The sequence below is a fragment of the Leuresthes tenuis genome, unplaced genomic scaffold (genome assembly GCF_036924035.1).
Source record: "Leuresthes tenuis unplaced genomic scaffold, fLeuTen1.0.hap1 SCAF_9, whole genome shotgun sequence".
Lineage (NCBI taxonomy): Eukaryota > Metazoa > Chordata > Actinopteri > Atheriniformes > Atherinopsidae > Leuresthes > Leuresthes tenuis.
Window position 1 is genome coordinate 6561946 of NW_027325363.1, and position 27919 is coordinate 6589864.

Genomic DNA, 27919 nt, shown 5'->3' on the forward strand with positions numbered 1-27919 from the left:
TGGTGAAATGTCTTCAAGAACCCAGAAGAAGTCCAGTTTCCCTAATCTAAGATTTATAGGATTACCATGAGCAGAATGACCGAGAATCTAGTCTAATGTTTAGAGAGGATGCCTCAGTTGGTCGAGTTTAATCTGAGGTTTCAGGGATGAAATCCCAGTTCAGGTGGCTTAACTTTGATAAAATTCAAAATGGGAAATTGTTATTTGTTCCTTTCTGTAAAAGTTTGTGTAGATGACTTATGTCATACTCAGTAGAGTCAGAATTCAATGGTGGGTTCAGAAAGGTAGCTAGCTTTGATAGCTAGCAACTAGCGCAATGTCTTGGATTGGGGAAAGTGATTCTGTTTAGAAACCCTGGGTTCAGAAAGGTAGCTAGCTTTGATAGCTAGCAACTAGCGCGAAGTCTTGGATTGGGGAAAGTGACTCTGTGGAGTGTAACATAAGCCATCAACAACGACATGAAGCAACAGCTGAGTTAGGTTTTGGAGATGATACTAAACTTAAATCGCCTGAACAGGGACTTGAACCCTGGACCCTCAGATTAAAAGTCTGATGCTCTACCGACTGAGCTATCCAGGCTCTTGAAGATTAAAAAAATGCTTAAAATTTTGGATATATGCAGTTTTACCATTGTTCAAAGGAACGATATCGAAGGTTGCAAGTCTTGCAACCCTGTGACAGAGTTTCACTAGATTCTGAAGTTGTTGATGCTGTGACCAACACATGCTTTTTCAGACAGGTAAACATGGTGAAATGTCTTCAAGAACCCAGAAGAAGTCCAGTTTCCCTAATCTAAGATTTATAGGATTACCATGAGCAGAATGACCGAGAATCTAGTCTAATGTTTAGAGAGGATGCCTCAGTTGGTCGAGTGTCAGACTTTTAATCTGAGGTTTCAGGGATGAAATCCCAGTTCAGGTGGCTTAACTTTGATAAAATTCAAAATGGGAAATTGTTATTTGTTCCTTTCTGTAAAAGTTTGTGTAGATGACTTATGTCATACTCAGTAGAGTCAGAATTCAATGGTGGGTTCAGAAAGGTAGCTAGCTTTGATAGCTAGCAACTAGCGCAATGTCTTGGATTGGGGAAAGTGATTCTGTTTAGAAACCCTGGGTTCAGAAAGGTAGCTAGCTTTGATAGCTAGCAACTAGCGCGAAGTCTTCTGATGCTCTACCGACTGAGCTATCCAGGCTCTTGAAGATAAAAAAAATGCTTAAAATTTTGGATATATTCACTTTTACCATTGTTCAAAGGAATGATATCGAAGATTTCATCGTGAAACGGTGAAAAGCGTAACACTGCAGGTGACAAAGTAAGTCTTGCAACCCCGTGACAGAGTTTCACTAGATTCTGAAGTTGTTGATGCTGTGACCAACACATGCTTTTTCAGACAGGTAAACATGGTGAAATGTCTTCAAGAACCAAGAAGAAGTCCAGGTTCCCTAATCTAAGATTTATAGGATTACCATGAGCAGAATGACCGAGAATCTAGTCTAATGTTTAGAGAGGATGCCTCAGTTGGTCGAGTGTCAGACTTTTAATCTGAGGTTTCAGGGATGAAATCCCAGTTCAGGTGGCTTAACTTTGATAAAATTCAAAATGGGAAATTGTTATTTGTTCCTTTCTGTTAAAGTTTGCGTAGATGACGTATGTCATACTCAGTAGAGTCAAAATTCAATGGTGGGTTCATAAAGGTAGCTAGCTTTGATAGCTAGCAACTAGCGCGAAGTCTTGGATTGGGGAAAGTGACTCTGTGGAGTGTAACATAAGCCATTAACAACGACATCAAGCAACAGCTGAGTTAGGTTTTGGAGATGATACTAAACTTAAATCACCTGAACAGGGACTTGAACCCTGGACCCTCAGATTAAAAGTCTGATGCTCTACCGACTGAGCTATCCAGGCTCTTGAAGATTAAAAAAATGCTTAAAATTTTGGATATATGCAGTTTTACCATTGTTCAAAGGAACGATATCGAAGGTTGCAAGTCTTGCAACCCTGTGACAGAGTTTCACTAGATTCTGAAGTTGTTGATGCTGTGACCAAAACATGCTTTTTCAGACAGGTAAACATGGTGAAATGTCTTCAAGAACCCAGAAGAAGTCCAGTTTCCCTAATCTAAGATTTATAGGATTACCATGAGCAGAATGACCGAGAATCTAGTCTAATGTTTAGAGAGGATGCCTCAGTTGGTCGAGTTTAATCTGAGGTTTCAGGGATGAAATCCCAGTTCAGGTGGCTTAACTTTGATAAAATTCAAAATGGGAAATTGTTATTTGTTCCTTTCTGTAAAAGTTTGTGTAGATGACTTATGTCATACTCAGTAGAGTCAGAATTCAATGGTGGGTTCAGAAAGGTAGCTAGCTTTGATAGCTAGCAACTAGCGCAATGTCTTGGATTGGGGAAAGTGATTCTGTTTAGAAACCCTGGGTTCAGAAAGGTAGCTAGCTTTGATAGCTAGCAACTAGCGCAAAGTCTTCTGATGCTCTACCGACTGAGCTATCCAGGCTCTTGAAGATAAAAAAAATGCTTAAAATTTTGGATATATTCACTTTTACCATTGTTCAAAGGAATGATATCGAAGATTTCATCGTGAAACGGTGAAAAGCGTAACACTGCAGGTGACAAAGTAAGTCTTGCAACCCCGTGACAGAGTTTCACTAGATTCTGAAGTTGTTGATGCTGTGACCAACACATGCTTTTTCAGACAGGTAAACATGGTGAAATGTCTTCAAGAACCCAGAAGAAGTCCAGTTTCCCTAATCTAAGATTTATAGGATTACCATGAGCAGAATGACCGAGAATCTAGTCTAATGTTTAGAGAGGATGCCTCAGTTGGTCGAGTGTCAGACTTTTAATCTGAGGTTTCAGGGATGAAATCCCAGTTCAGGTGGCTTAACTTTGATAAAATTCAAAATGGGAAATTGTTATTTGTTCCTTTCTGTAAAAGTTTGTGTAGATGACTTATGTCATACTCAGTAGAGTCAGAATTCAATGGTGGGTTCAGAAAGGTAGCTAGCTTTGATAGCTAGCAACTAGCGCAATGTCTTGGATTGGGGAAAGTGATTCTGTTTAGAAACCCTGGGTTCAGAAAGGTAGCTAGCTTTGATAGCTAGCAACTAGCGCGAAGTCTTGGATTGGGGAAAGTGACTCTGTGGAGTGTAACATAAGCCATCAACAACGACATCAAGCAACAGCTGAGTTAGGTTTTGGAGATGATACTAAACTTAAATCGCCTGAACAGGGACTTGAACCCTGGACCCTCAGATTAAAAGTCTGATGCTCTACCGACTGAGCTATCCAGGCTCTTGAAGATAAAAAAAATGCTTAAAATTTTGGATATATGCAGTTTTACCATTGTTCAAAGGAACGATATCGAAGGTTGCAAGTCTTGCAACGCTGTGACAGAGTTTCACTAGATTCTGAAGTTGTTGATGCTGTGACCAACACATGCTTTTTCAGACAGGTAAACATGGTGAAATGTCTTCAAGAACCAAGAAGAAGTCCAGGTTCCCTAATCTAAGATTTATAGGATTACCATGAGCAGAATGACCGAGAATCTAGTCTAATGTTTAGAGAGGATGCCTCAGTTGGTCGAGTGTCAGACTTTTAATCTGAGGTTTCAGGGATGAAATCCCAGTTCACGTGGCTTAACTTTGATAAAATTCAAAATGGGAAATTGTTATTTGTTCCTTTCTGTTAAAGTTTGCGTAGATGACGTATGTCATACTCAGTAGAGTCAAAATTCAATGGTGGGTTCATAAAGGTAGCTAGCTTTGATAGCTAGCAACTAGCGCGAAGTCTTGGATTGGGGAAAGTGACTCTGTGGAGTGTAACATAAGCCATCAACAACGACATCAAGCAACAGCTGAGTTAGGTTTTGGAGATGATACTAAACTTAAATCGCCTGAACAGGGACTTGAACCCTGGACCCTCAGATTAAAAGTCTGATGCTCTACCGACTGAGCTATCCAGGCTCTTGAAGATTAAAAAAATGCTTAAAATTTTGGATATATGCAGTTTTACCATTGTTCAAAGGAACAATATCGAAGGTTGCAAGTCTTGCAACCCTGTGACAGAGTTTCACTAGATTCTGAAGTTGTTGATGCTGTGACCAACACATGCTTTTTCAGACAGGTAAACATGGTGAAATGTCTTCAAGAACCCAGAAGAAGTCCAGTTTCCCTAATCTAAGATTTATAGGATTTATACTCCTTATCATCCTTGATTCTTAAGGTGTTTCCACACATTAAAACCTCATTATAGCCTAATTATAGCCTGCGTAAAAAAATAAAATGTAAGTGTAAACGCTTTCCTCTGGACTCACTTAGGCAATCAAAATTACTTCTCAAAGTGGCTGGCATTATCAGCCTGACCCTTTCTTTCAACAAATGCACTCTTTCACTCACACACTTGTGGGGACTCACTTGGCGTAGGCTTTCTCCAGCAGCGAGCTCCAGAACTCTTGTCTTTCTGGGGAACTCAGGTAGATCAGATTGTTGCCTTGAGTTGGCAGCAAGTCGTCGATCTTCACCTCCTCCCACTGACCGTACTGCCAGAACTTCAAATGATGTTCAATGTTACAAACCCAAACAAACACTTCTCGCCTGTTTGCAGAGACAACAGTGTATTAACCAGATTTGTACCTTGAAGGTAAAGCTGCCGTTGTATCCGTCCTGGAAGCTCTGATCTAGAGGCACAACCTTCTTGAGCAGAGATGGATGCATTGCTAGAGACGCTATAGCAGACAGGAACCAGCAGTCATCTGGAGAGGGTGGATAAGAAGTAGATCAGGTCATAAGTCCGCCTTATAAATAAACCCTGTTCGCAGTTGGACTGGCTCTTCCTCTGTGACTGACTGATTCTGTCCATAACTGAGACTTATGACTCATTTATAAACAGCTGGGGCTGCGACCAGTTTAACACTGCAGTCTCCCTGCAGTGCTCCAAAAAAACAACATCTGGTATCCATTTCTAATAATACATCTGTGTTCAGACCGATTTACTTGTTTCTACACTTCACCTTCATTATCTATTGCCCCATTATTCATGTCATTTATGAGCATTAGGTCATTAGGTGCTTCTCAAAGTCAAAGATGCTTCCTCAGCAGGACGAGTCCTTCTTCGGCCAGTACAGAGTACTTCCTTTTATTCAAAAGTGGGAAAACATCGGTCAACAGCTGAAAAACTGCCATGGCTGTTAAGCATCTCGTAGCTGTTAGCTGGCTACCTAACAGATATAAATGTTGGCACTTTATACGGCTGTCATTTGATGCTGCGCGTTACAATGTCAACAACTTTATGGTGACAAGAAATACACGGAAAACAAACTTAGTTACATTTGAATGTGGCGTTTCAGGCGAATGCCAGGGATAAAATTTAAGAGCAGAACAGTCCTTTGAGCAACATTTAATGACGTAATATTGGAGAATGCGTGACATTTATGCCGGATCTGAAAGCATTGAGTAACAGTGTCAGAGTTGTTTATACGTACTCAGTTTTCCCTGACGGATGTCCAGCCGTGAAGCTCCATCAACTATGAACTGAGGCACGGGGCAGAGCTCCTGGAGTCAGCAGGGAGTTCGATGATTGGTTTAAAAGAAGATTGGCAAAAGTTCAGCTTAAAAAGTTTCATCCTCAGAACAATGTGGCATAAACTTATCACAATGTTGGTACTTTTGAAGGAATATTTCAACATCTGGTTGCCGTATAAAACTGATAATTAAACTGATAATTATAACAACAGGTGAATAAATGATGATCACTTGTTAGTCTTTTCTCTGTGACATAAACAGAGTGGAGATAAAACTACATAAAAGAGATTGAATAACAGCACCTGGATAAAAAGAAGAGATCCAGTAGCACTTATTCAAGTTCTTAGGATTACGTCAAAGGCTGGAGCCTATCCCAGCTGTCATTGAGTGCATCCTGGACAGGTCACCAGTCCATCACAGCACCACACAGAGACAAACGATCATGCACACTTACACTCTTAGGGATAACTTTGAGTTACTAATCAACCTAACGTGCATGTTTTTTGGACAGTTGGAGGAAGCCAGAGAACCCAGAAGCCACACATACACGGGGACAACATGCAAACTCCACACAGAAAGGCCCCAGCTGGGAAATTAACCAGGAAACCACTGTGCAGCCCTCATTTTGAACTTTCCTCAGTGTGTACACAGACACGACACACCCATTTAAGCACATCACATATTCAATTCCCTACTTACTTTCCTGTTGACAAAGAGTTTCAGGACACAGTTATTTGAGAACAAGAGTACCACATTATTCTCATACATTGAAAAGCACCAAAACTTTTATTAGCTGCTAAAGGTGAAGGCAGGCTTAGCCAGACTTGTGAGCACCGATCACCTCTTCGCAGACGTGTTTCTACAAAAACTACAAACATAGTAATTTTCTGCCTACATACCAAAGCTCTGTGAAAAGAAAAGAGAAAATAGTTCTTTAAGTGATTCAGGTGTGAACAGACGTCATTAAAGGGAAGCCTGTCTGCCTGCACTGGATAACACAGCCCAGGAGGATCTACACAGACTGTTTGCCAAACCTGTTTGCGGATCTGCCAGCCTTCACTTTACTTCAAATTGAAGTCAACACTCATCTTCCAGTTGACCTTTAGAGCCTCGTGTCTCATTTGGTTCAGCAGAAGATGTCAGATAACATGTAAGCCTCCTGAATTGGAACCTTTTTCAAGACAAAGTCAACTTCCTCAAGGCAACAGCTCAATAACTCGGATAAAGTGTCCTGTTATTTGGTTTATTATAATTTGTGTGTGTTGTTTGTGAGAAAATGAAAGTGAAGCATTATCAGTCTTACAGCTCTAACATACAGAGCCGTTGTGCTGCTTGATAGGTTTGACTGTTAAGAGGCTCTGAGCCACAAAGGAACTACGTACATTAACTCTGCAAAGTGCTGTGGAAAACACAGATTCAACATCATTCCCACCAGCATCCAGAATACTTTCAATAAGGCTTAAGACATGACGTTTTTTTCATTTTTATTCTATTGGCAATGTAAAGCACTTTGTTTTTCATCTTTTGTTGTATTTCAGTGGTTTAGAAATAAAGATTGATTGATTAATGTGTATTTTTCAGCTGCTACAACCAGAGAGGAGTCTTGAAATTCAGTGTCAAAACGCTTCAGAGTCTAGTTATTAGTCAACACGTTTTATCGATTTCAGACTGCACTCATTTTACAAAGATAGATACAGCTATTGAACACAACTATTTCCATCATGTCGCCTCACAGGACTTGGTTTGTGCTGATTATAGCACCTCAAACTTGTGATTGTACCTCTGTTAAGTGCTGAAACACCAAAGCAATAAGCCCTTTTAGGGGGGGAAAAACAGCTGGTTCACGCGTGTCTTGTGGCTCTTGTAGATTATATTCAGATTCTGATCCACAGAGAGATCCACATGGAGTTCAAGAACAGCTTTTATGAGGCTGTTACATCAGTTTTTATGTAAATCTTCTATCTGAGCCGCCTGCAGTGTATAGTTAAAATTTGCTTTGAGATTCATGAAAAAGAAATCAAGGGTGTTTGTTGCACTTAAACCATGCTTTACTTTATACTTCAGCACCGACTTTTCCTCAGTGTTCAGTCTCAACCGATAGGTGATGAATGTCACAAACGTCCACAGAAATAAGGCATCACTTTCAGCTTTCATTTCTTTTAAAGAGACCAAGCAGAACTGTCCAGTTTGTTTGAGTCATGAAGGAAAACAGCTCCAAGCATGTGTTTACGAAAAGGCTGGAGTACTGTTATCCCCAACTATCACAAGTATGCCACAGAACTATATGTAACTGACTCTCTGGGGTTCAGGGTGCAGACACGTTCTGAGGTTTTCCTTCAGGACTGCATCTCATTTTCTTTGTGCAGTTTGTGTCTCTCTGCAGGTTTCTGCTGTGCTGTACCTGACCTGACCAACCAACCCCGTTAGAATCCCCTGTGGTTTGTCCCTTGTTGACCTCCAACCCCAACCGGTCAAGGCAGACCTCCACCCACCCTGGGTTTTAAAGCTCCACTGAGAGGGAGCCGTTGGGTTCCTCCTCAACACTGTCAAGTCTTTATCATTTACAATTAAATTCCTTAAGATGACTTATAGTTTGTTGTGGTTCCATAAACATGAAACTAAACTGAAATGAGTTAATCTATGGGTTTTAAAGATAACATTTGATCTTTTACAACAAGATACTATCGTAAAAAAAACTGTAGTTACTCAGCATATAAAAATAAATCACGAGCTAAATGTGATATTTATGTGAATTACAGTGTAAATACAATAAATGAAGCTGTGGTGAAAGACAGGCAGAATTTCCCTTTGGGGGACAATAAAGTTTAATATCTGAATGTGAACACCACTTTGTATGAACACTAAACAGCTAAAGTAGAAGTTTAAAAAGCGACAGCACTTGTTGGACAGTGTGTGAACGTGTTTTATTGTACTACCACGGATGTGTAGGGCTGTAATGATGTCTGATTTTCACTGCTTGCATCACAAGAACAGTTTATAGTGATTTCAATTTCGAAACATGTTAAATAATATATTGCTTTCAGATTAAATTTTTGTCTTGCATTGAACTTTTAAAATTGTATAAAACCTAATCTGCATCAGAATAATATTTTAATCTTCCAAATGAGATCAAACCACGATATGATCATATGTGTATGTCGATGTTTCATTATTTCAACATAACAATTATTGTTGTATTACTTCTCTATTGAGAAGCTGGCCTTGAATGAAACATCTGAAGTATAAAAGCTGCAGAATAGAATAAATAGATGTTTTTCTGGAGTCCTGGTTAACAGTTTCGTTGGTGCCAGGAATGAAGAACAAAATGTCCAGCATTGAAAATCTTAGGCCCATTGCTTTGGCTGGTGTTCTCTTATTCTGGATTGGCTTCAAAAGTACATGATCAGCACCGACAATCAGCTTGATTTTACAGATAAACACAGTACAGGTCTGTGTGTTTATGCCCTGAACACCAATGTGAGTAAGTCATCCTACAATGTCAATGTGTTGGATGTTTTTCTGGATGTATCTACAGCCTTTGACAGAGTTAATAATTGTAAATTATTTAACTAAATGCAAAAACTGAGGTCCCTCTGAATCTAAAAAAGGTTTGCAATATGTGTAATCACATCAAACTATGCAAGTTAAATGAGGTGGGAGCATGTCTGCACAAGTCTGTAACAAATGGGGTTTGTTAAGGTGGAATAATCTTCTCAATTTGTATGTGGAGGATCTTTGTAAGAATATAAATGAATGTAGGACTGGATGTATGATGGGAGACACTGATGACTCCCTTTAGTGCCGGTCACATCCTGTTTAATTCTAAAAAAACAGATGTTAGGAGTGTCATCACTGCGAGGACTGAAGGCTAAGATCTCCTTCTTTTCTGTTCAGCAGGCAAAGTGTTAAATGAGGTGAACAAAGTTAGATATTTAGGTCAACTCTACTGACAAATGGACCGAAATTAAAGGTAAAATTAACCTCTAAGCAGGGTTTTTCAAAGTCTGAGAAAGTTTGAAAAAAGACACCACACTCATAATTATGTTGTTTGATTCCATCAATTCTTAGCAAATGAGCCAATATAACTTGACTTGACTAATATAGTCTGACTTATTTAGAGAACAATAAAAACATAAAATGGTCTGCTCTCAGGTATCATCTCAGTTTCTGGCCTTGTGGAAATGTGCGTGGGCTGTCTTTAACCACCAGGTAGCAACACATGCGTTATTATCTAGCTCAAACTCTGAAAACATCTGGGCTACACGTTCCTACATAATTCCTCAATGAAGTCGTGTTATTTGCACAGCTCTGAAAAGTATCTGAAACCAGCACGAACTGTAATTAAGAGATTCACGTGTGTAAATACTCTCATTACATCCAAACAACGCCGCCTGATGCAGGTAAAACATTTAGAGGCTGTAAATACTGTTTCTCTCAGGGGATTCACGTAGATTTGACTTGCTTATAAAAGCTTCCTGGTCATCTTTACCTTTGGTCGCTTCCACTTGACTCCGGACTGCATCTCCAGCTTCCCTACGGGGAAGTGGTAGTCCACGAACAGTCCGTCCCGGCCCGCCGCGCTCATGTCCCCGCTGTCCGTGGACACGTCCCCGGCCAGCAGGTCCGCCAACCAGCGGCGGGACTGGGAGCCCAGCAGCTCGTCGGAGCACACCGACTCCACATCATCGTCCAGCGGGGGCAGGGAGCTTTCAGACGACAAACTCCAGGACTTCTTCATGTCAGATGAAACGTGTGCTTTACCTGATTTTGGCTGTGACACCCTGACTTCAGCAGATTAAAATCTCTGAGGCCACGCCCCCTGGGAAAGCCGCTCACCTGTGCAGAAGGTGCGGTGCACTTTTCTGTCAGTGACCTTTTCCTGAAGTTATCGGGAAAATGTACGGAAGAATGGTTTCCGTATCAATGTTTACCGGCATATTTGTATGTGACTCTCTCAGTTTTTGCCCCTTTTTATTGCAAATATCCTTTACTTGAGAGAGCTTTTATCTTCTTTGATTTATTCATTTAAATGTTCAATGTAAATAACCTTCTCAGCAATTTGAAAAGTTGAACACTTAAGTCAAAAGCTGACGTTTTCAAACAAGTAACACACATAATTGGCATTCTTTAAATCAGTTTTTACAAGTTAAATTAAGTTATTTGAACTGATAATTGAATTGTATGAATAATTGCAATGTAAGTGGCTAAAACAAAAATATTTTTTAAAGGCTAATGGTTTGTCAGCCTCAAAGCTGATCATGTGATACATAAATAGTCTCCAAGATGGCCCGAATTTCCTCACAGGATCTGCAGTTAACAGCAACCGTTTATGTTGAAGCATGTCTACAGTCAGAGACTGCATCTGTCTGACATGCACAGACAGGTAATGTGCAAAAACAGAAAAAAGTAAGAGAAAAACTACCAAAAGAAGACTGCCACAGGCAAGGACAGTGAACACGATGGGCATTTAACTCTGCTCAATGCCTTTTTCAGGCTACAAAAGACATTTATATCATGAATTTATAAAAATAGAACTAAAACAAGTTTTGAATCAAACTACACTGAACTGAAACCTAGTTAATCTCAGTTTAGACTCCAGATTTAACCGTTTATGCAGTCCTGGACACTCGATTTTGTTTATCCTGATTATCAAACCAAACTGCTCAGAAATGCTTCTGACGACATGAAGACACTCTCACAGGAGATCTCCAGACTGTCTCTGCGAGTTCAAACTGAAACCTTCCGTGTAATCAGTCATCTGCCTGACATTTATCTAGCAGCGGTAAAGTTTCTGATCATGTGAAACCACTCTTCTTTGATGTAGCAACACCTTGTGAGATGACTAAGCAGAGGAGGGTTAATAAATAATGTCTGAAAGGACTGAAACTTTTCCGCTGTGAGACGTGATCGAGAAGAACCAAACACAGGGAGGCCGAGATGATAATTTATTTTTATTTAAGAGAGCGATGATGAAAACAAATGATCTGGCTGACTGTTTTGTGACTGATGTGTGTGTTTGGATCATTGTGATGTGGCCATGATGCTGGAAACACCTGTGAAGAAAGAAGAAAAGAGGAGAACAAATGAGAATCATGAACATTTCAATTCAAACAAACAAAACCATCAGGACTGGAGGACATCGAAATCAATTTTTACAAATATTTACTATGTTAAAGTACCCTTTTGGGTACTTTACTGTCCCTAAAAATCTAATTTCAGTGGGAAAAAATATTAATTTGACAGAACAAGAAAGAAATGACAGATGAAAAACACAAGTCGTGGCCATTTAAGTACAGATTTATAAGTTCACGACGTGCATATGAATGCACCACAAAGTCTCCTCTTCACTCAATATTGGTATTTGCATCAAACTATGACAGTTGAATGGGGTAGGAGCACACCTGCTCCCTTTCTAGTAACAAATAGGGTTTGTTAAGGTGGAATATGTAGTCCATTCTTTTCACTTTGTACATGAATGATCTTTCTAGATAAACACACAGGGTTTAAAACGGGTCATTTAACGCAGCATCAGACTGTCTGTATAAACTAATATCTGGTTTTATATGTTTCATGAAAAAAAAAAAAGCATCACTGGATATACTGCTAATCTGGAGTATTATTATCTCTTTAATCCACTCATGTCTCATTTTAATCTGGTTATAAAGTGCCCTTCCTAAGGCTGGTGTCTGCAGGCTTCACTTCACAGTGGAGCCCACGTGTTTTCACTAAGAACAGGCACCAGTTTGAGCATCAGCACTCACTCTCAAAGTCGATCTTCTCCACGATGTTCTTGGGCTTGATGCTCTCCTCCTGGTTGTAGATGAAGATCTGTCCCTCTTCGTTCTCCGTCCAGCCGCACTTATTCATCCAAACCTTCACCTGAGTGTCTGAAAAAACAGGTTCATAGGGTTTAAACTCTTTCTGTGGACATAATTAAAACCCCAAAAACACAAATCTCTGCTCAGTTCTAAAGTTCTTACCCAGCGGGTCTCCCAGCATCTCAGCCAGTAACCGGTGCTCGATGGTCTGGTAGGTGATGCCCACTACATGGCAGATGACTGAGGAGGAAGATGAAATAAACACAGATTTGGTTAATTAGTTTGGACGTGGCTGTTTCCTGTTATTTTCCACGGGCAGTTTGATGGAAACACCAGCTCGTATTTACTGTAACGACAGCGTGAGTCATAAATTATACCCACACTTGCGAACTGACTCCTCAAAACCAGTTATGCCATCAATGAGCTCTCGGTTCTCCTCCAGACTCGTCTGTCGGGAAAACAAGGAAGACACAAAACAGTTGTGTAAGTTTGGAAAACAGCAAAAGGAACCAGAAGGAGGTCAGAGACCTGGACCCGTCAGGTAACTTTAAACAAAAGCCAGAGCTCCAGCTGACGCCGTCTGGCTCCAGACTAACATTTACCCCACGCAGCACTTAGAAACTTTAGTTTTTAAACTTCTAGGTAACCCTTTTATACCTTTTCCTTTGTACCCATTATTCAGAGGAAGCTTTGATAAGATAATGGCAATTTAAAGAAATAACAATCTGCTCTTTAACATGATGCAATGATATTTAAATGTTTTCATATTCGCTGCATTACAAAACATTCATCAGTAATGCAGCGAATATGACAACATTTAAATATCAGCGCATTAGAAGACGATTGGTTGACACATCCTTCCTGTAAGTCTGATTCGCTTAGACTCAGTTTCAGTGAACAACTTTGTCTAAATGTGACCCATGAAGTCAGCAGAACGTCTGTCGCAATGTGGTGGGATTTATAAAATGACCGTATCATTTCAGTGGCCTCAGCAGACCATGTTAGTAGAATCTTTCTTTAAAATGCTGCTGGCAGATAAGCTACAGTTTTATCAGCACCTGTCCCTGGGAAGTTTGTCAAGTTCTGTCATGCTTTACGAGCTTTTCATGCTTTTTTCCTGCAAATATTGTGCACACAGAAGGCACAGCGTGAGACACATGGCACCTCTTTCTTTCTCTCTTTCAGACCTGCTCATGTCAACACTCATGTTGCATCGTGTTTGTCAGGACACACAAACAGTGATTTGTTGTTTTAAATAGTAACAAACATAAAGGTAAAAACACTAATTACTCGAAAACCAAAAGGTTTATTTTGTAGGGTTTCTAAAAAGAACCTTCTTTGAGGAATACCTCTTTAAATAATGCCTCAAAATGAACCGATTAATTATACACTAAACTGTGTGAGTCTTTATGTGCGTGAGTGTCGTACCCAGAAGCTCTGGAAGTGGCAGGTTTCCAGCAGGTTCCCCAGGTAGAGGATCTGTCTGATGGGCCGCTCCTCTTGCTGCGACACTGTAGTCAAGGAAACGCCCCCTTACCCCCAGATAGAAACCCACCTCTATTCATACTGATTTCAACACAGGTACATGGATAGAAATTATGATGACACAACAAATCTTCATGTTTCCCGTATTGTGGTTACGGTTTACTAACACATTAGATGAAAGATGAACAGCAGAACTGTAAACCTGAAAATCAAAACATGCAGACAGACTCCCTAAAATCTGTTGTCTCCGTAGAAATAAATGTTTACATTCACTGAAATATATTGAAATAAAATTTAAAGACAGTCCGATCATATCACATAGATAAAACAGCACCAAAAGGATACGTGTGTTTGGTCGATCATACACTTGCAGAGAGTGAAGTCAGTGTGTGGCAGGTTGGTCAGAGCCTTCAGCAGAATCTGTGACGTCACAGGAGTCTGGAAGTAGGCCGGATTAAACTGGTACCTGCAAATTTAATGGGTAGAGCCCTCATCTCACTGCACAGAGAACTGTGTGTCATGAAAACAAACAAATCACAACTAAAGAGATATGAAATCAAGGAAAATAAGAGAATAATGAATGTTTATATATTTAACAGACGCTTTCATCCAAAGTGACTTACAGGTAGGCAGATAGGGTAAGGGGGTCTTGCCTAAGGACCCCTACTGGAGGTAATACCTTTCATGCAGGGGATTTGAACCCAGGTCTCCCACACAAAAGGTGGCAATCATACCATTACACATACCAGACACTATCCAGAAAGTGTAAAGGGTTTGGTCTGACTATACAGCTTTATACCAAACAGATTACATTATTCTCCCACATGTTTCATGTATTTCTCCAACTTACAGCTTCAGCACAGCCAAGTTTGCCTCCAAGTCGTAAGCGTTTTCTCTAGCTTGTGTATCCACGTAGCGCTCCAACGTCACAAGGTTTTCTGGGTTGTACCTGTGAGGAGACACAGGAGCTTTACTCGTGTATCAAAGCTGGATGGCTTCACTGTTCATGTGTTATTGCGTGTTTAATTAAGTTTTTCCTCACACTCACAACACCATGTCCTCTCTATAGAAAGCTAGTTGGTGCTATTGATTAAAAAACTGGCTGTAGTCCTTCGTCTTTTTCAGCAGGTCTTAATTAGTGTTTACATTCAATGAAGTGTGTTAAGGACCCGATTAACGGATTGACGGTATAGAAAATGGATGGATGGAAATGTGTTAAGGAGAAACAATCAAGTTAACCTCTACACAGCTGTTCTCTTTAAGTATGCCAACTGTGGGAACATCTGTAATCACAAGCGTGTAGAGGCAGCTCTCAAAAGACAAAATAAATATTTACGATTCAATACATGTTTTGTGTTTATTTTGTTAACAGAATTAGCATGTCTTTATTCAGTTGCTTTCAATATCACATTTGTTTGACTGGAACTAACATTGGCTGGAACAACGTTAAGAACCAGAGAAGCAAAATTATCCCGATCTTAACTTGACTAATCACATTTAGTCGGGGTAAATGTTCATACTGAACGTTAGCTTAAGATAGCAAACAGGCTAAGCTATCGTTAGCTTGTCCGCCTGGTTCTCAGTTTGATTATTCGTACCTATCGATTCCTCGCAGGAGTTTCCCCACGTTCGCCCTCATCTGTTCGAAAGATGACGCCATTTGGTCCAGCTTTTACAAGAAACTTAGAGGTAGAAACCGAATTAACTCCACACGTGCACCTCAAACCAGAAAAAGGCACCGGGGAGGAGGGAGAAAAGGGTCGGACCGGAAACAAGACGAACCGGAAGTGTACGTGCACCGCTACGATAACTAATTGGGATGAGTAGTTTAAAGAGTCTCCTTATTTAGGTTTTTAAAATCTACGGTTAATTCCATAATACATTACATTAAGTGTTCAAATACAAACAATAAAAATATAAGCAGTAATAGAAATATTCCTGTACTTGTTTAAAAAATAATTTCCTCAAATGAACTGCTTTAGTGTGACAATTATTTAAATACATCTTCAGCATTTAAAGATATATATATATATACAGATGCCTCCTTCAATTTCAAGTTTTACATGGCAGGACACAAACTAAAACCATCTGGTCCACACCAAATCTTAAAATGAGGGATATGCAACCGAAGATTAATGTCACATACCATGTAATTTATTATTTAACAAGAACTAAATCAAAATGCAGAAACAATGTGTTGCGTGCCATGGTAAAAGTGGATCCAGTTGTAGACAGGAGCAAGGGAGATACACAAACAAAGAGGATTTAAATACATTTCAACAGAACAGAAGGTACTGCAGGTATCCAAAAACAGTCCAAACAGAACAGACGTAACAGGAATTAACCACAGGGTGAAAAATCACATATAGACAAAAGTAACAATGACCCAAAAGCAGATAAAGCAATCTGGACATAATTTATAGAGAGGGACTAATGACAGATAAGAAACAGGTGAGCGGCAATCAGCAACACAGACAGAGTGTGAGTGACGAGCAAGGTAAAACTGAGAGACCAATGCTAATCAGAGCATAAAACTGGAGCTTTACAAAAACCAAGAGGTACAGGAAAAGAAACGTATAAAGTTTTAATCCCTGACAATAGAGGGGCATTAAACCATATAAGGGTTTTGGCAAAAGTCCATAACATTTTTGACAAGTTAAGATTTTTCTGGGTCTTAAACTGAAAAGAAGAAGCCAGGCCTTTGGTGCTTTGCACCAAACTAAAAAAAAACTTTTCATAGACCTGAACCTAGTAATTAAAATTCTGGTCATCATCATAATCACAATAATGTCTCCCATGCATAAATTAATATTTTAGCATTCTGTCCAGCAAATAAATCAGAGTAAAACAAATGAGAAACTGTAACTCACTGAGGTAGTTAACTCTTTATGATGGAACTGCTCTAAAAGAAATGTCAAAAACATGCTCTAAATCCTCCCAAAAAGTTATATATCAAAAAGAAGAATTACTAGGGTAATTTCTCAGGATCAGGGCATTTTTTAATTTGAAAGCAGGTAGTTATGGTAAATTATATTGCGCTTTCACAGAACCCACAGTTTAAAGATAAAAGTGTTTACATTGTAAAATCTATGTGTAAATAAAGAATAATGACAAATAATACATCACAAGTGTGACACTCATTGGAAGATTGGAAGTAGGAGAGAAATTAAGATAAATAAGTCCTCTCAGTCACAAAAGGCTTTCAACAATCCATATTGTAAAAATGTTCCTTGGCTCATGTGGTTTCTTCCCCAAACTGAGTATAAAGGAGAAGAATTTCCATAACATGACACTAGAAAAAAAATGCAATTTACTGCAAACTTTTAAAATGCATTGAAACATGTTAGTCTGTACACGCTTAGCAAGACTTAGATGGGTCTAGGCACTCTCTGACCATGGTTCATCTTTTTGTAACTTTTACTAAAAACAGTAAAGTGTAAGGGTGTATTAATAAAGCTGAATTCCCAATAAGGCTGCTCTCATTCACACATTTTTCTGTTTCTTTTGTCAGACAGCTAAATGCGCCAGAAACTGTGAATGGAAATCATCTCTTAAACAGTATTTGCCAGCTTGAGGTTGCTAAAACATTTGATAAAACCCTGATTTTATTGCATTATCAAGGAAAAAAATATGCAGTATACAGATCAAAAGAATTCAGATCAACACACATTCAACAGAAAACATTAACATGGTTGGAAAGACCAACCCAAAATGGTGACCTTATGGATGAATTTGAATAAATAATCCCATAAAGCAGGTTTTCATTGAAGTCTGAAATTTGAACTTGAAAAAAAAAAGCTAGGTGACGATTTCCTTTATTTTACATTGAAAGAAAAACATTAACAAGCGTTACATTAATTTCAGTTGTAGTGGTAAATAAACTAAATTAGTCTATTTACTGGCGTCAAACATTTTTTTTGTTAAATTGGTGATAAGGCTTCACAGTTTTATAATTAGCTAAATGGTGGGTTCGAATTTAAGTGGTGTGCGCACGCGTAAGATAAACCGCACGTTAATAACGACGCTAGCTGCTCGCGGTCGTCTGTCTCGGGAGTCAAGGACTGCTATTGTGAGTTCGTATTTATTGAATGTCTTAAACTTTACTTTTAGACATTAAGACATCTGTGTTAACATTTTAATAAGAAAATATTGTTGAGTTAGTTTAATTTTTCGTCGCGGGTTGCGGATGTTTAACGCAGCAGGGCGGTTGAGGTTAGCTAATTTAGCTAGCAACGTTTAATTAACCACAATGGTTTGAAGGTGCCGACAGTTTGAACAGGTCCATGTTTCTCACTGTTGACCACTGACTGTCTTTTCGTCTAATTGAATTGAATGTTAACTTCTTGTCTAATCAGCCTCATTAAGTTTGCTGACTGAGAATGATAATTAGTTTTAATTGTTGGAGTGGTGGGGGTATTAAGGTTTTAGCTAACTGCCGTTAACTGTACATGTAAGTTACCGTTGGTGTTTGGGTCATAGTTGTGGAGCTCCTTAAAATTATTTTTGCGGTAATATTTTAAAGAATAGTTTTCAATTTGACCACCTACAGTGCCGAGCAGGTGCGTTTGAGTATTCGCTGAGTAATTAATTCGGGAGCTGAGTGCGTTGGCTCTCTTCTCCATTAGAGGCCACCACAGGAGCGTTGTCTGTTTGGAGTCTGTATCATATAAACATTATTTTCCTCAATTACACTTATTCATTCGACTTTATGAAGCTCAGTTGAAAGACTACTTACACCCACATATTGGCGTAATGCACAGATTATATCTTGTATGTGAGGAAAATGTAGTTTTTTTTCCGTGTTTAAGTTTCGATGCTTCCTATTGGACTGAAGCGTACCACGTGTCCAGGAAGCAACATGAAGCCGCATTTGTTGACATTAGTTAATTCAAATGACTCTTTAGAAACAACATCAGCGTAACAGAGGCTACGTTGTTCATCGTTATTGTTTGTATCGTGACATAAATCATGTTATATTTGGTTTGTCTAACCGTGAGTTAGAATGACGTTGCGGAGAATGACTTGATTTCCTCCTACCTATGTGTGGTATCGCTTCTCGGCCTTTTGGCTAAGATCAAGTGTAGTATCTGTTCTTATCAGTTTAATATCTGATACGTCCCCTACCCGGGGACCATATATTAAATTGATTTTTGGAACAGGGAGATGGAATAGGGGCTTGCTCCGTCCACTCCACGCATCGACCTGGTATTGCAGTATCTCCAGGAACGGTGCACCCCCCTAACAGTGTGAAAAAAAAAACAGAATTAAGCATTTTATAATGTTTCTAGTTATTAAATATGTCTCTTATTTTGTCTTTATTATTTGTTTTAAATTTAAAGTATTTTCAACTAAGTTCTCTATTCTCTTCTGTGCTGGGTGTTAAATGTTTTATTTTGATCCTCTGTTCTTGTTTATCTGTCCTTATGTTGCTATTCTTCCAAACTTCATCCAGGAAACTTCTAGTTTCTTCTTCCCTTGCGTAGAACAAGCATGTGATCAACGGGGAGTGCGTGATGTCATTTTACTCATTGGTGGTGCTCACATTTTAAAGGTAAATGTAGGAAGTCAGAATTAAGATGGAGATTAAAATGTGATTAATTGTGCAGCTCTATACAGTCACCAACAAACAACCCACTACACACTGGGCTGCAGTTCTGCTTATGTAAGATGCCAGATTCAAACAAGAAGAATACATCAGCATAAAAATGCCCCGTAGCTCCACTTTTATATTGTTTCAACTTGTTGTTTTTGCCTTCTTTTTAAACTGTATTTTGTACTAGTTTTAATTGAACTGAATATAATATTTCCTTGGCAGTATAATAGGTGCATTAGCTGCCGTGTATGTGAAAGTATTGTGTATTTAAAGTTCAACATCAGGACCATCTGTAATGAATGGATCAGATGTTCATTTCCTGGTTGAATCCTGCAGTTACCTCTGTTCCCCACCAGAGAGCGATAGAGCTCCGTAAGCTGGTGTGGTTTTACAGCCTGAAAAAACATCTACACGACTTTTTCTTTGTTTCTTCATACATGAAGACTTAAAATCAGATGCCACATCATTTGGAACAATTCTTGTGGTTTTGATGTATATTGTGGTAAGATCCCATTCATTCATTGTTCACACTCCATAACAGTAGGAGGCAGCAGCAGCAGGACTGTCAGTATCCCCCCACCAGTGAACAAAGAAACAGGAAGTGGTTGCACAGTTAGCAGACAGAACATGTTTCTGTGTGTTTTTATACTTTCTCTGGATGTTAGATGTGAACAAAACAGTTTGTGATTGTAGTTTGATTCACTTAGTTTCACTTGAACTCCCGGTTGGGCTGTTAGTCATTTACAGACAGGCTGATTTATAAAAAATGATGTGATGTTCAGTTAGCTTTTTGTGAGCAAATACAGCCGTGCATTATGGGAAACATATTTTATTTTACACTGTCTGTTATAGAAATAAAATATTATAAATCTGTGTCAGTCCACAGATCAGTTTCCTCTGTATTCAGATGTTGTAGCATCATCCCAGCCTCTGTAGCCTCTGGTTTAGTTAGCTTATAGCCTGTTAGCACCATGAATGTACTCAGTATGTGTGCGAGTGATTCCCCCCTCAGTGATGTGTACAACTCATACTTACCTGGCAGGGGAGATACCATGATCATGAAGGTGGTTCACCCAGGGCGAGGCTCAGCCATTGCACTCCGGCTGTGCTGACCCCTGCGAATTCCCCAAATGTGGGAATCTCGACTGCATAATTTCTGGTAGTGGGGGACTGCGTTCGCGCTCTCCCCTGATCAACTTGTATAAAGAAAATATCTATTCTTTGCGAACATTGCCTGTTACACATGTAGATTCAATATAACTAACTACTCACTGAGGTGGTTAAATATTATGGTTTGGTTTGTCTTTAAGTTTTTAATCCAAATAACTATTCAGCAGTTGAGCACACCAGTGATGTCCTTGTAGATTTGAACGGCAGTGAAGAGACCTCTCTCTGTGTCCTCCTTTGGCCATGAGATGTCAGCTGTTGGAATGCCATTTGGGTTTTCCCAAAGACGTACCCAGCCCTCTAACTCCACCTGTAACACGTACAAAGCAAAATACTTTTTATTATTTGTCACATGAAATTATACACATGGAGGTTTAAAGAAGCGTCTCACACTTACGTTTGTATTCACTGTAAATGTTACTTACAGGTGAGTTTCAGTGGATAATCCTGGCTTTGGGATGCGGACGGGGCTTCAGTTGGCTGTGCAGCAGATTCCGGCTGATTGGTCGGGATCCTGGATATGTGCTTCTTGTGTGGCTGCTTGGATGGTGCGGTGAACTCAGGCTGCTTGGGCAGTGAAGAGGGGTGAAAAAGCCTTTGGAAAACACTGGAGTCTGGCAGCTTTACCTTGTCTCTGGGACCTGAATCTTGAGTCTTAGACTCCTGGGACTGGGTAGAGTGTAAAAATGTATCAAATTTTTTATCTTATGACTTATTTACATAAAACTACTTCATATAAATTGATTTACTGATGTGTCTTACTTATGTTCCACAGACTCGCATGCAGCTACCATCTCAGCCTCATCACCGGGCCATAATGAAGGACTATACTTAGAGGTGCTTTCCTGCAGTTGCTGGACAATAAGGCAGTGTAACAATCAGAATGTATGATGTACCACGTTTCAGTTACCAAACACAAACAAGCTTACTTACAACACTAAACACCTTTCTCCTTCTCATAAACATACTTTCTGAACCTCTTCATTGTCACACTTGTGATGTGGGTCACCGGTGTGTTCAACCACCTCCTCACTGAGCTGTAGTTCTTCTGTCTGTCTCGCTGTCAGTGAACTGCTCTGGCTTCTTCTTTAATCTTCCATGCTGACTGTAGAGCTCCCACATCTCCTGAAAGCTGCTGTCCTCGAAGCCTTTCTGACCATAGATGCACCCGTCGATGTTGGCCTCAAGGACAATGGAGACTTATGGGAAGCTCTCTGCATATTCAGCGAGGAAGTCTTTCACCCACTGGTTCACTGCCTCTCCTCGTTTATGGGGGTTTGTCTTCTCTACTCTGTGATTGTCAATTATGCTGGAATGATATATATTACTTTAATTCAAACAAGCATCATTTATATCATCCGACTGTGACAAACAGATTAGTAATGAACTAAAATGAAACAGACGTGTAAACACGCCACCAAATTTTTAAGCAAAGTCTTAAATTTAATATGCTTACTACTTCACATATTTTGTGTACTTGTATAGTAAAAGTCAAACTACTTAAATACATACTTAATTAATACTTTTAATACGTAAAATGTGGAGGTGTTCACAAGTAATTTTTTCCAAGTAAAGTCTCTCGCCAACACTAAAGCAAATTCTGACCTTAGAGCTGCACAATCCTCCTATGGATCAGATGTGAGACGGGCCTCAGCTCTGACAATGTTTAAATCCAGGCTGAAAACAGTTTATTTAGCTGTGCCTATGACAACTGAAAGTACTTTATCTGCACTCTTCACTTTTCATTCAATTGATTAATGATTATTTTTTTGTTTTATGGAATTATTTTTATTTGCCTTCTTGTGATTTTATGTAGCTTTAAAGCACTTTAAATTGCCTTGTGTACTAAAAATAAACTTGCCTTGCCACATGAAACACAATTGATGTCATTTATTCACTTGCTACTGTACTGTTTGCAACCAACAATCAATAAAGTCTGTTTGTTTATGTATTTAGCAGACGCTTTTATCCAAAGCAACTTACAGGACCCCTAAGGACCCCTACTGGAGGTAGTACCTTTCATACAGGGGATTTGAACTCAGGTCTCCCACATGGAAGGTGGCAATCATACCACTACTACTATAATTCATTTGATTTGAAGCATATTTGTGAGAGTGATCTTTTTTTTTTTCAATGCCATTTATGCTTTTTACAGAACAATTGATATATTTAAGGATGGTTGAAGGCTGGTTAAAAGTAGTTAAATATTTCTGAAGCCGATTCTGATCTGTTTACATGCGCAAAATGATGTAATATTGTTTTACATGCGCTTAGTTGGAGAAAGTTGGAGAGCGAACTCCAACAAAACAACATGAGGGAGGTGTGGAGTGGTCTGAGAACCATTGGTGTCCATGAAAAAAAGAGTGGCCAGGGAATGGAAGGAGGCCACTGAGTTAAACTTGTTCTTTAACCCCTCTAACTCCTGATCCCTTACCATCTACCTCAACCTTATCTTACCTTATGTCTGCATCTGTGTTCCAAATCTTCAACAATCACAAAAACATTGAATGATATTACAGAACTCATGCTTCATGCTTATAGCAGCAGTTTTATTGAACAAAGTGCATGAAATTGGGAACTTTAAAATAAACTACAGTGTCATTAAACCTGGCTAAGAATGAAAATTCAAACTTTTTATTATACTAAGCTGCTGACATCAAAGCACTACAATTTAAAACTTGATTCAAATCTTTGTATAAAATTTAAAAACGATTTCAATCAACTGAAGTGAACCACAACACAGCAGTAAGTCAAATAGGATATTTTACACAGCAGTGAAGTTGTTTTGAACATGAAAAAATCACGTTTGCAAAAATATAAAACTATTTACAATTACTATGTACGTATCATTTCTATATGTACAGTGAGTTCGTTCAGAATATTTACAGATTGTTACTACGGCATATTTACATCTCAGTCCTCCAACTTGTCTACAGCAGAGGTGAAGTCTTCATAGCGAGCATAAACTCTGTTGTTCAGACCTTTTGATGAGGACATAATCTTTACGGGGCAGAATGTCTTTTTCTTGTATCTTCTGTGTCCCTGTGTTGGTTGGTTGTTTTTAACTTCTTTAACAGATAAACTGTCGAAGTCGTTGGCAAAAACAATATCCAAATTTCACTCGCACCGTCTCTTCGCTTTCTCTGATATGTGATTGGCTGCCTGGTGAGTCCGGCGAAGCTATTGGTAGTCTACGGTCGAAGGCCAGTGGGCCACCTGATTGGTCGGCTGTCTACGGTCGCTTTATGACTGCCTGGTGAGTCCGGCGAAGCTATTGGTAGTCTACGGTCGAAGGCCAGTGGGCCACCTGATTGGTCGGCTGTCTACGGTCGCTTTATGGCTGCCTGGTGAGTCCGGCGAAGCTATTGGTAGTCTACGGTCAAAGGCCAGTGGGCCACCTGATTGGTCGGCTGTCTACGGTCGCTTTATGGCTGCCTGGTGAGTCCGGAGAAGCTATTGGTAGTCTACGGTCAAAGGCCAGTGGGCCATCTGATTGGTCGGCAGTCTACGGTCGCTTTATGGCTGCCTGGTGAGTCCGGCGAAGCTATTGGTAGTCTACGGTCAAAGGCCAGTGGGCCACCTGATTGGTCGGTTGTCTACGGTCGCTTTGCACGACCGCGAATTCCCCAAATGTGAGAATCTCGACTGCATATTTTCTGGTAGTGGGGGACTGCGTTCGCGCTCTCCCCTGATCAACTTGTTTAAAGAAAGTAATCTGTTTTCTTAGAGCAGAATGTAGTAACAGTCATATAGTAATTTTTCGCATCAGTCTACATCAAATTAGTCTTTAATCTTTGCTTGTCTTGAGACACAGTTTGTAAATAGTGTTGCTTACGTCAACGAAAATTATGACTAAATATTATCGTCAGCGAACTTTTATCACGTGACGTGAATACGAGACGCAACATAAATGTTGGTCATGTGACAATAACTATAATTAGATGTATAATGCAATATTATTGAAAAAATAAAAACAAGACTAAATATGGTTTACAAAATAAAAAATCTGTTAAAATGTCTCTTCATTTTCATTGACTAAAACGAGACGAAAAGTTAAAATGTTTTTTAGTCGCGTTGTTATTATTTTTGCAGTATTTCTGTTTCCTGAGCAGTCGCAGGCGACGTCACCTTCTCAACTCGCTCGCGGCTTATTTAGAAGATGCAGCTGTGGCGAGTTGACAGACAACTAACTGACACCGAAAAGGGAGCGATGACCGGTCAGCCGGGGTTCGTCATTGGGAGAAAGAAGAAACGACATTTGGACACACTTTCATTACATGGAAGTGGAAAAGAAAACGGAATGTGTTGTTGAAAAAGATAAGAGATAAAGAGACATTTAAAGGCTTTTTATGGCTTTTATTTGTTTTTGTTAAACTTGAATGTATTAAATTTTGCTGGCATTGACATGTGATGCTATTTTATTTATTTATTTTATTCACATTTATGTGTGTGTACTTCTAACATGTTTGGTTGGTAAAATAAATTGTAAATTCAAATCAGAGCTTCTTCCGTGTCTGGAATGGATGTATTCTTGAGTCTATAAGGTAACAATAATATAATAATAAGATAACCTTGTTTGAATTGTGAAATGGGTTTGACTAAAAGAAAATTTACTATACTACTAGGTAGTTATACTATACTGACTGAGTTAAATAGAATTACTAGAACGGGACTAAAATGCAATTTTCGTCGACTAAAACTAGACGAAAATACTCACAGAAACTTGACTAGACTAAAAAGTATGAACGTGACAAAAACTGACAGCTTGACACAAAGACTAGACTTAAGACTAAAATTAAAACAGGCCGCCAAAAACATTATTTATGAAGAAATATCATAAATATCCTCAAAAACAATTTTTCTCAGTGTGCAGACTTCAGGTTTTTAAAAAAATACTAAATAGTATAAAGTACTAAATGGATTAAAATGTAACCTTTCTTCAATGCATATTAAGAACTTATTTAAATCATCTCTTCCAGAAACACTCTTGTTTTGATAATTTTACTTATAAATAAAGATTTATTCTTTTTTTAAAAGCTAATTGTGCTTTGTTTTTACATTTAAAGCTCATTTAAGCTAGCTGTCATTGTCAGGGAAAAAAACCCCATCTGAAATTAATTTTAGTTATAGAGGTAAACAAGCAAAGTTAACGTATCAAAAGGTTTCCAATATAGTTTTGTTTAATTGGAGATAAAACTTCTCAATTTAATAGATAGCAACACGGTGGGTTCAATTTAAGACGTTTGCGCATGCGCAATTTGAAAAACGGGTGGACGAAGCTCGCTCGCGGTTTTCTCTCACGGGAGTAACTGATGATGGAGTGGAGGATGGCTTTTCGTGAGTTCATGTTTACTTGATATCTTGTACTTGTCTTTTAGATAATAACGACTATTGTGTTAACATTTTAAATATTGTTGTATTGAAAATATTGTTGAGTTGGTCAAATTTTTCGTCGCGTGTTGTGACTTTTTAACGCAGCAGGGCGGTTGAGGTTAGCTAATTAAGCTAGCAACGGTTTAATTAACCCCAACGGTTTGAAGGTGCCGACAGTTTCAACAGGTTCATGTTTCTCACTGTTTACCACAAGCTATATTTTCGTTTAATTAAATTGAATATCAACTTATTGTCTGAACACCCTCATTAAGTTTGCTGACTGAGCGAGTCGGTTAGTTTTATTTTTTGGAGTGGTGGTGGTGTTAAGGTTTTAGCTAACTGCCGTTAACTGTACATGTAAGTTACCGTTGGTGTTTGGGTCATAGTTGTGGAGCTCCTTTAAATGATTTTACAGTTACTTTTGTTAAAAGTAGTTTTCAGTTTGACCATCTACACCACCGAGCAGGTGCGTTTGGGTATTCGCTGAGTAATTAATTCGGGAGCCGAGCATGAAGTGCGTTGGCTCTCTTCTCCATTAGAGGCCACCACAGGAGCGTTGTCTGTTAGGAGTCTGTGTCATATAAACGTTAGTTTCCACAAATACACTTGTTCATTCGACTTTATGAAGCTCAATTGAAAGACTATTTAAACCCACATATTGACGTAATGCACAGATCATAACTTGTATGTGAGGAAAATGTAGTTTTTTTCCGTGTTTACATTTCGATGCTTCCCATTGGACTGAAGCGTACCACGTGTCCAGGAAGCAACGTGAAGCCGCATTTGTTGACATTAGTTAATTCAAATTACTCTTTAGAAACAACATCAGCGTAACAGAGGCTACGTTGTTCATCGTTATTGTTTGTATCGTGACATAAATAATGTTATATTTGATTTGTGTAACCGTGAGTTAGAATGACGTTGCGGAGAATGACTTGATTTCCTCCTACCTCTGTGTGGTATCGCTTCTCGGCCTTTTGGCTAAGATCAAGTGTAGTATCTGTTCTTATCAGTTTAATATCTGATACGTCCCCTACCCGGGGACCATATATTAAATTGATTTTTGGAACAGGGAGATGGAATAGGGGCTTGCTCCGTCCACTCCACGCATCGACCTGGTATTGCAGTATCTCCAGGAACGGTGCACCCCCCTAACAGTGTGAAAAAAAAAACAGAATTAAGCATGTTGCAATGTTTCTGGTGAAAAAATATGTAATTTTTTCTTTATTATTATTTGTTTTAAATTTAAAGCATTCTCAATTAAGTTCTTTTTCCGTCTTCTGTGCTGGGTGTTAAATGTTTTATTTTGATCCTCTGTTCTTGTTTGTCTGTCCTTATGTTGCTACTCTTCCAAACTTCATCCAGGAAACTTCTAGTTTCTTCTTCCCGTGCCTGGAACAAGCATGTGATCAACAGGGAGTGCGTGATGTCATTTTACTCATTGGTGGTGCTCACATTTTAAAGGTAAATGTAGGAAGTCAGAATTAAGATGGAGATTAAAATGTGATTAATTGTGCAGCTCTATAAAGTCACCAACAAACAACCCACTACACAATGGGCTGCAGTTCTGCTTATGTAAGATGCCAGATTCAAACAAGAAGAATAGATCAGCATAAAAATGCCCCGTAGCTCCACTTTTATATTGTTTCAACTTGTTGTTTTTGCCTTCTTTTAAACTGTATTTTGTACTAGTTTTAATTGAACTGAATATAATATTTCCTTGGCAGTATATTAGGTGCATTAGCTGCCGTGTATGTGAAAGTATCGTGTATTTAAAGTCAACATCAGGACCATCTGTAATGAATGGATCAGATGTTTATTTCATGGTTGAGTCCTGCAGTTACCTCTGTTCCCCACCAGAGAGCGATAGAGCTCTGTAAGCTGGTGTGGTTTTACAGCCTGAAAAAACATCTACACGACTTTTTCTTTGTTTCTTCATACATGAAGAC

At 39.1% G+C, this 27919-nt stretch overlaps 2 protein-coding genes and 7 non-coding genes across 10 annotated transcripts; 3 read left to right on the plus strand and 6 right to left on the minus strand.

Annotated features, from left to right (window-relative positions):
- Positions 1 to 506: 506 nt before the first annotated feature.
- trnak-uuu (transfer RNA lysine (anticodon UUU)) lies at positions 507 to 579 on the minus strand. The gene has a single exon. It is a non-coding gene; the product is annotated as a tRNA-Lys (tRNA).
- A 1253-nt stretch (positions 580 to 1832) lies between these two features.
- Positions 1833 to 1905, minus strand: trnak-uuu (transfer RNA lysine (anticodon UUU)). Its single transcript has one exon. It is a non-coding gene; the product is annotated as a tRNA-Lys (tRNA).
- Positions 1906 to 3233: 1328 nt separating this feature from the next.
- trnak-uuu (transfer RNA lysine (anticodon UUU)) lies at positions 3234 to 3306 on the minus strand. The gene has a single exon. It is a non-coding gene; the product is annotated as a tRNA-Lys (tRNA).
- A 598-nt stretch (positions 3307 to 3904) lies between these two features.
- Positions 3905 to 3977, minus strand: trnak-uuu (transfer RNA lysine (anticodon UUU)). Its single transcript has one exon. It is a non-coding gene; the product is annotated as a tRNA-Lys (tRNA).
- Positions 3978 to 4423: 446 nt separating this feature from the next.
- LOC140313689 (calpain-8-like) lies at positions 4424 to 10345 on the minus strand. Its single transcript, XM_072391681.1, has 4 exons — positions 10024 to 10345; positions 5495 to 5564; positions 4647 to 4765; positions 4424 to 4561 (listed from the first exon to the last, which is right to left on the minus strand). Exons 1-4 carry the CDS (start codon positions 10270 to 10272, stop codon positions 4424 to 4426), a joined length of 576 nt encoding a protein of 191 aa, XP_072247782.1. The 5' UTR covers positions 10273 to 10345.
- Positions 10346 to 11472: 1127 nt separating this feature from the next.
- On the minus strand, positions 11473 to 15609 carry eif3k (eukaryotic translation initiation factor 3, subunit K). Of its 2 annotated transcripts, none has more exons than XM_072392055.1 (8): positions 15436 to 15609; positions 14688 to 14786; positions 14183 to 14303; positions 13781 to 13855; positions 12734 to 12800; positions 12515 to 12592; positions 12296 to 12421; positions 11473 to 11587 (listed from the first exon to the last, which is right to left on the minus strand). In XM_072392055.1, the coding sequence occupies exons 1-8, from the start codon at positions 15495 to 15497 to the stop codon at positions 11556 to 11558; spliced, it is 660 nt and encodes a 219-aa protein (XP_072248156.1). In that variant the 5' UTR covers positions 15498 to 15609; the 3' UTR covers positions 11473 to 11555. The 2 variants fall into 2 exon arrangements, with proteins under 2 accessions (XP_072248156.1, XP_072248155.1); XM_072392054.1 differs by having other exon boundaries at positions 13781 to 13858; positions 15436 to 15608.
- Positions 15610 to 18885: 3276 nt separating this feature from the next.
- Positions 18886 to 19076, plus strand: LOC140314893 (U2 spliceosomal RNA). The gene has a single exon (XR_011917221.1). It is a non-coding gene; the product is annotated as a U2 spliceosomal RNA (small nuclear RNA).
- A 1381-nt stretch (positions 19077 to 20457) lies between these two features.
- Positions 20458 to 20621, plus strand: LOC140314835 (U1 spliceosomal RNA). Its single transcript, XR_011917178.1, has one exon. It is a non-coding gene; the product is annotated as a U1 spliceosomal RNA (small nuclear RNA).
- Positions 20622 to 26931: 6310 nt separating this feature from the next.
- Positions 26932 to 27122, plus strand: LOC140314895 (U2 spliceosomal RNA). The gene has a single exon (XR_011917223.1). It is a non-coding gene; the product is annotated as a U2 spliceosomal RNA (small nuclear RNA).
- Positions 27123 to 27919: the final 797 nt, after the last annotated feature.

Coding starts and splice junctions, on each gene's coding strand:
- LOC140313689 (XM_072391681.1), bottom strand. CDS start 10,272: ATGAAGAAGTCCTGGAGTTTGTCGTCTGAAAGCTCCCTGCCCCCGCTG. Junction 5,565..10,023: donor TCAAGTGGAAGCGACCAAAG/GTAAAGATGACC, acceptor TGCTGACTCCAG/GAGCTCTGCCCCGTGCCTCA. Junction 4,766..5,494: donor CATCCGTCAGGGAAAACTGA/GTACGTATAAAC, acceptor CACCCTCTCCAG/ATGACTGCTGGTTCCTGTCT.
- eif3k (XM_072392054.1), bottom strand. CDS start 15,497: ATGGCGTCATCTTTCGAACAGATGAGGGCGAACGTGGGGAAACTCCTG. Junction 12,801..13,780: donor GCCACTTCCAGAGCTTCTGG/GTACGACACTCA, acceptor TTTTCCCGACAG/ACGAGTCTGGAGGAGAACCG. Junction 11,588..12,295: donor GGAGAAGATCGACTTTGAGA/GTGAGTGCTGAT, acceptor CTTTCTTCACAG/GTGTTTCCAGCATCATGGCC.